General features: G+C 32.6%; 1 protein-coding gene across 1 annotated transcript; it reads left to right on the plus strand.

Moving 5' to 3' along the window:
- Positions 1-231: 231 nt before the first annotated feature.
- On the plus strand, positions 232-2188 carry DNaseII (deoxyribonuclease II; the record flags this gene model as incomplete). Its single annotated transcript, XM_086532265.1, is given in 3 exon segments — positions 232-337; positions 1524-1656; positions 1795-2188. Coding segments are annotated over 3 exon segments (350 nt in total), but the record flags the coding sequence as incomplete, so codon positions are not given.
- Positions 2189-7296: the final 5108 nt, after the last annotated feature.

Here is a 7296-nt window from a genome sequence, read left to right on the forward strand (position 1 = left end):
ACACTGAGAATGATATAAGGTCTGGTTTAGCATTTATTTGTTATGAACTGAGTTAGATTAATGAGTAATGAATTGGTTTCATAATGATGGGTATGTATGCGGTTCATACCATTTGCATGACCATAGCACAGATGAGGCTCACTTTAAAAAAAACCTTCTCTCCTTTTTGACAGACTAGATAATTATTCTAGTTTCATGTAGATAACTAATACAAAGGCACCATATTAACAGACCTGTACAGTGGTTTAGTGGCACCAGTGTTGAAGACAAACATAGCCGTGGAGACTTGGAGGAACGGCCCACATCCCCTCCCATCCTCTTGTAATGCTTCGTACAGGTGTGTAGGGTCTCCTTACACAGGCACTTCCTCTTGCATGATTTAATTAGGAATGGTTTTAGCTGGATGGATGTTGTTGCTGTGCGCTGTGTAAAATACGGCGTGTTTACATTGTACACAATCAGTTGCTGATAATTTAGTGTATACTTTCAGCTGGTCGTAATTTGGCTTGTCTTGCTAAAAGCTCTATCAAACTAACACATTTTCCTTCAATTTTGACTGAGTATCAACATTAGTTCTGTGATTTTTAACAGAATTAGAATGATATGCAAATCTAGGCACCAGTAGTCATGGTATTGGGACTGCTGTTAGCCCAACTGATTTTGTGTTTTTGCCATATTAAGAATTTTAGACCACATCAAAAAATATAGAAAATGATACTGCTGTTATAGGTCGAAGTAGAATTTGTAGTTATGATAATTGTACTGTGCAGTTGGGATTATTGTTCATGATAATTTCTCTATGATTTCTTTGACATCTTTAATCTGTGTATAGACCTGAGAGCAAGGGAGTAATCATTCATCTACATGTTCAAATTTTCTTAGAGGAGAGTCCATTGCTGTTGAAGTATCCTGCCATTCTTTATTTGTTTCACGCGGTTTTCAGAGATGATTAGTATCCAGAAAGACGGAGTCCAGACCATTTTACTAAACACCCTCTTCTGATTTTGACCTTATTAGTATGATCTGATTTGTTTTTGTTTTACTTGAATCAGCATTTTAACTTTTTTGAAGTGCTAGTCCTTTTTAATTATTATTTTTTCTCTCAAATTTGATAAATAATAGCATGTATTAAATATCAGAATTAGTCATAGAAAGCAAAATACAATGGTTATATTTTGGCACTGGGTGGCGTGATGTCACTTCATGCGAATATTTCCTATCATGTCATGATCTCTCGCACTCAGTCACTGCTCACACTTCTTATCTAGCTGGTGGGAGCAGCATTATGCAAATATAAACCCCAGCGTGAATGGGTTAATCCTGGTTTCATTAGCAGCAGCCAGAGATCCTCAGAAATTGGAAGTAATGATATGTTATTGTAGAAGGGAAATCTTCATTTTTGACATGGGTTTGTTGTTTTAGATTTTTTTTTTTTAATAAATATCAGAGCATGGTATGGCTTATTATTTTAGAATATGATCTGGTTTGTTATTACAGACCTTGGTTTGATCTTTGTTGTACAGGGTAGTGAATGTCCAAAGTGTGTCAGCCAAAGCAGCTGCTACAAGCTTCTCAACACACCGTGACCACAGCAAATGGGCCGTGGCTACAGAACCTGACTCACCATATGTTTGTATTGGAGACATCAACAGAATGGTGAGAAATCTAACGTATGCATAGCTAGTCCTGCATGTGAATACCATGTTCTCATCTTTTTTGTATATATGTACCGTGTATCTTCAATTTACTCACTTTGCCTTTTCTCCCTCTTTCTTCCTTCCCATCTTTCTGCAGGAGACGCAATTCCACAGAGGAGGAGGGACAGTGTGCATGTGGAGCCTCAGCATCTGGCACAGGTTTCACAGTCTAGTGCAAAGCGAGGAGGATTGTCCCATCGTAGGGTGAGGCTGCGACCAGGGATGCAGAAAAGCCGACACTGGTTTCCTTATCTGACTTGTCTGATACAGGGTTTCATCATGATCTAATTGTTACTCTTGAGTAGGTTTCATACATTGTGAGAGTTAGAGAATTATAAATTAATGGTAATGCTTTTATCTGTGTGTGGTTCAGTTAAGAATTATTTGGAAATGTGAAAATAATTGTTAGAATTCTTTAAAATTGTACCTAAACTATTTGTATTAAGTAAGAATAGGAAAAAAGTATTTTTTATGAATTGTATTTTAAGAAATCATCTATTGTTTTTTTTTTATAATTCAAATGCAAATTAGATAAAAGTTAAGATTATTGAGATTACCTAGCGAGTTCATATAACTTTCACCAATCAAAAATGGAAGAAGGTTGACTTTGCCATTTAGCATGATATGCTGCAATATTATCCAGGTCTGAAAGCACCTTTCTGCACTTTTTTTTATATTCTCAAGAAACTAATTTCTTTTTGATATTCAGAATCCATGTTGTTAGAGTAATGATTTGTACAATGCTGTATTGTGGCATTGATAAGATGAAAGTTCAAATTCATAATCGCAAAATTTTAAGAAAGGGACTATTCTTAGATGTACCCAAGGCCTTCTTATCTACTCCAGGAGGTTGTGTTCTTCACACGATTGGGATTTAAGTTAAAGAGGCCTCAGTTTATTCTAATGGAAAATTGATATCTAATATTTAGTGGTTAAAGTTAAAGATTTTAAATGTAATTTTTTGGAAACAAGACTCCTGTTATTCCAGAATCAAATAAAGACTCTGGAACTTTGTATAAATCTTCTGTGCTGAAAGTTTCGTACATGAAGCTGATAGTTTACCATGACCGGCAAATTTTCTGTAAATATTTTTAATGTTTGTTGTTTTATTGACTCATAAAGTTGTAATGAAATATCCAACCCATGTCACACATTTTCATAGGGTTCATAATACTTACAAACACTTATAAAGTTCACAATTGTTGGGATGTATATCTTACACTAGAATATTTAATAGTATTATATAGAAGTTGCTTTGTTGTGTGCAAAGATTTTATGAAAAGAAGCTTTAAAGTTTGGTCAGTATATTCCATAGACGTTAATTAACTTCAAGTAGGTAGAATTTATTAAAACAATGTATCAAGTGTGTGCACCACTATAGTCTGTTTTTTTCTGATCTGTCCACTGAAAATGGTAAGTTTTATAGATATGTGGCAATGATCAAGGTGTCAAAGTGTCTAATATTTTTAGGGACTTGTAATAGATATTCAAGCTATTAAATTAGTAATATATTTGAATGTGGAGATGTGCAAATATTTCATACACATTCACATACAAATCCCAAACATGTTGATCTGCACTGATGTTATGCAATAGGACACAAAAACAACCTTTTACTAAAAATCTAATCAATCGCATATGAGCGACGGATTTTGAATTCTTTCTTTCATTTTGAATTCCTACTTTTCCACAAAATATTTTATAAAATACTTCAGAAATATTATATATATATATATATATATATAATATATATATATATATATATATATATATATATATATATGTATGTATATAAGGAAGTAAATAATAAATTATCATTAAACCTTTTACTTGTGTTTATACAGCCAGGTGTCTGTGTTAGATACATAAATGAGAGAAAGAATGATTACTTAAAACCTGTTGCTTGTCTCGGTGCATTCTGGCTAGTGTTCAATACTAGTTTATCTTTCATGTGCTTGCATTGCATTACATCAGTGCAAATCAGCCCTTTTTGGATGTATGTATATGAATGTGTAAGTGCTCTTTGTATATCTATATAAAGTGTGACTGAATTTATAGCTTGAAAATTTTTCACAACTAACAATACCAGACACTGATTTTCAGGCAATTGAGAGGAGTTAGTGTCCACACGTGCCACGTCATCATTATCTTGTGGATAAATTAGATGAAATCAACTATAACAGCTACTTTTCCACAAAATATTTTATAAAATCCTTCAGAAATATTATATATATATATATATATATATATATATATATATATATATATATGAATATTTATATATATAAAATGTATATATAAGTAATATATATAATGTATGTATGTATATATATATTATATTGTACTCTCCCTTTCTCTTTCCCCATTACCATTTTTCCATAAGCTTGCTTTGTTAATCACAAACTGACACAGAGCCCTTTCTCCTTTGAAAATGAATGCTTCACTCCAGGCAGTAATGTTTTGTTGAAGATAATACTAAAAGTGAGATTGGCTTCCTAACTGAATCTGTGAATTAATATTTTTGGAAGAAAATAGATTTTAATATGATTCATCCATGAGGATTACTGTAATGCTAGTGTTTACAAATACATTGATGGTTCATGAGTCAAAGGAGAGTAATACATTGTCATGCATTAAGGTGTCTTCATTGCTTGGTTATGTGGATGCTCTGTTGTCATGCCATTGTGACAAAGCAAACCGATGGAAAAGTGTTTAAGGTTGAGATGGTAGTCGTATACAAAAAGTAGCTTTTAATTTATGTTGTGCCATTTGTATGTTTCATTATGCTACACGCAGTAATCACGCTTAGGGTAAGTTACTTACTGGTCTCCTACTTTTTGGAGTAATTTGCATTTTTTTTTTTTTTTTTTTGTATGTGTGTGTTACCATCACTTTAAAGGATATTGTAAGAATACCATGGTTGCTTGCGTGGTTTAGACATGGTCCGGTATATCACAATGTTAGGACTTGTATGCACAAATAAGATTCATAATACTGATAAATCTAAATTATGCACATGCTTAAGCCTCGAATGTCAGAACTGGTTAGTTTCTCCAATTTTTGCCTGTTGTTAAAAAAATATTCAATTATATTTGTTTTAAAGTATTTTTGGTATATGGTCACATTACTATAACTTTATTTGATAGTAGAAGTACCACTGAAGATGACAAAGGTAAAAAGACTTGTGGTTTGGTGCAAGTAAAGTCATAATTACTGTATTTACCCATTTACCCATTGTTGTGATGGCAAAGATTTTTGCTTGATGACAGGTATCAATGGGGTGTTTACGTTTTCTGATTTAGACTAGACTGCACACAGTACATCTACAAGTGGATCTACATTCTTCCACGTTGGCTGAATTAAACCTATTTAAAAAAAAAAAAATGTGAGTAAAAACCATGTGAATACAGATACATGGCAAACAATGACCGAAATTACAGAACTAGCAGTGTGTGACCTCACAAACAGCTGCTTGTTTGTACTTGGGCTTTTGTTCAGGCAATTTGATAGCTTTGGTGGCCTGTCTTTGACGAGATCTGTGCAGGTGTTGCATTGGCACTAACGTTGATAGAGAAACAAGACCAAATATACATTCGGCAAGTGTAATGTAAGATCAAAATATGTTGAGACACCTGTGAAACTTTTTGTTTAACATGTATGTCAGATGTCTTCCTTATTATATTATTAGTATTTATTGAGTGTTCCATTTGGGACATCTTCAATATATTTTCTTTGCAGTTAAAATTTAGGAAAAGCAACACATGATGGAGGTAGATGAATTCCTGTTTGGAGTAACGTTGTAAATACGGGTTATAGAAACTAACCTTACGTGTGTGAATTGAGAGTATTTTTCAACTATATACTGTTTTCTTTCGTGGATAAGTTTGGCTCCGCCTCTGCATGTTTTTATAATACCTGCTCGACAACCTTAAGATGATAAAAGGTCTAGTATACCTCATCATTAATTGCACAGGAGTGGTAAAAGTCTCCTAGCATTTATAAAATCAGCCTCAGATGCTCTTTAATGCTAAAGTATTGTTAGCTCATGTACAGATACATTCAATCTTGGAAGGTAATTCTGTTATTCTATCGCTAGTTTTAAGAGATGGCATAATCATTATTTGCTGATAAATTGTGCTTTATATCCTTGTAGAGAAAAATGTTTTAGAACGAGGTTTCTGTTGTGAATTTCAGAGGTATAGTTGTTAAGAAAAGCATATTCTGCTTAGTTGCTTTTTTAAGTCTGTTGTTCCAGAGGTAGATTGTAGTTTAGAGTTTCAGTCAGTTAGAAATGTTGAACTAACTTGAATTTTGGAGTGTTTCCTGAAACAAACCTTGCATAGTCGTATATCTTGGAATTTGTTTTATGCTTAAATGATAGTTTAATTTGTACATGTCTGTTAGCAAAGAATTGAACTCTGATGCTTGAATCATATTGCATTCCTACCATTGTTGCTTTTATGACAATAGTGATGATGATGATGGTCAGTACTTTAACAATATGATTACCGTCATCAACATCTTTTTTTTTTAGGGATGTATGAATTTTGGTATATTTTGTTTGTTTGTACTTTCTGTGTGTGTGTGTGTGTACGTATGTGTTTGTATTTGGATGTGTCTACATGTGTGAGATTGAGCACATGTGATTACTAAACATATGTACATTCCAAGGCAAAATATGAATGTTGCATCATACTATAAAAGTTCAATTTATTCATGTCAGTGAAATTAGGAACAGGAAATGGCTATGAAATTTATTTTCATGAAGCAGACTGCTTTTATGTGAAATTCAGCAAATGTTTAAGTAAGATACGTTTCTCAGTGCAGATTTTACATAACAAACTTCATTACTTAAAAAACAGCCATCAGAAATTAAAGTAATAATTAAAGATTAACGTATTAGTAAATACTTTTTAGAGTAGCTAAGTAATGGGTCTCCTTACAACAATCCTTCAATATGTGGTTTGTTGTGATAAGCAACAGGACAGCTGTAAAGGATAGAAACAGTAACAATCAGGAGAATTAGGTAATTATTAAAGGCACATCAACAAGGAATAATTATTTTCATGTTCATAATTGTGCTTATTGAGTGTGCAACACCTATAGGATGGATAGGTAATGGATTTTCAAGATTAATTTTTTTTCCCAAATTGTATTATTCTTTGGTTGGTTGGTTTACGATTCTCAAATGAATTTGATTGCCAGTTGTAATATTATTATTCCATGTTCCACTAGAATTTAGGTCACTGTCTCTCTATAATATAAGTATGAAAAACATATATTCTTGTAATTCTTATTATCATTACAAAAAACTATATATTTTTTGTGATAAAAGTATATATACATTTCTTGTGACTTTAGCTTATGCTGGTGAGATTACTGTATATTTGCCATGGCTGTTACAAGTTATAGATTTAAACATGTCTATACTGGTTGTGTTGCAGAGTTTTCAATTCTGTCTCTATATCAAAGAAACTGTAAAATATTCTATTTCACAGCTTGCTCTCTAAGGTTCAATTGCTACTAATACTTTTATGTGATAATTGTACTCATAGTAATTAGAATTAATTATTGGTAAGCATCAACAACAATCCAGTGT

This window comes from Penaeus japonicus, unplaced genomic scaffold (assembly GCF_977035675.1).
Source record: "Penaeus japonicus unplaced genomic scaffold, GWHDUDI00000001_assembly GWHDUDI00000037, whole genome shotgun sequence".
NCBI classification, from domain to species: domain Eukaryota; kingdom Metazoa; phylum Arthropoda; class Malacostraca; order Decapoda; family Penaeidae; genus Penaeus; species Penaeus japonicus.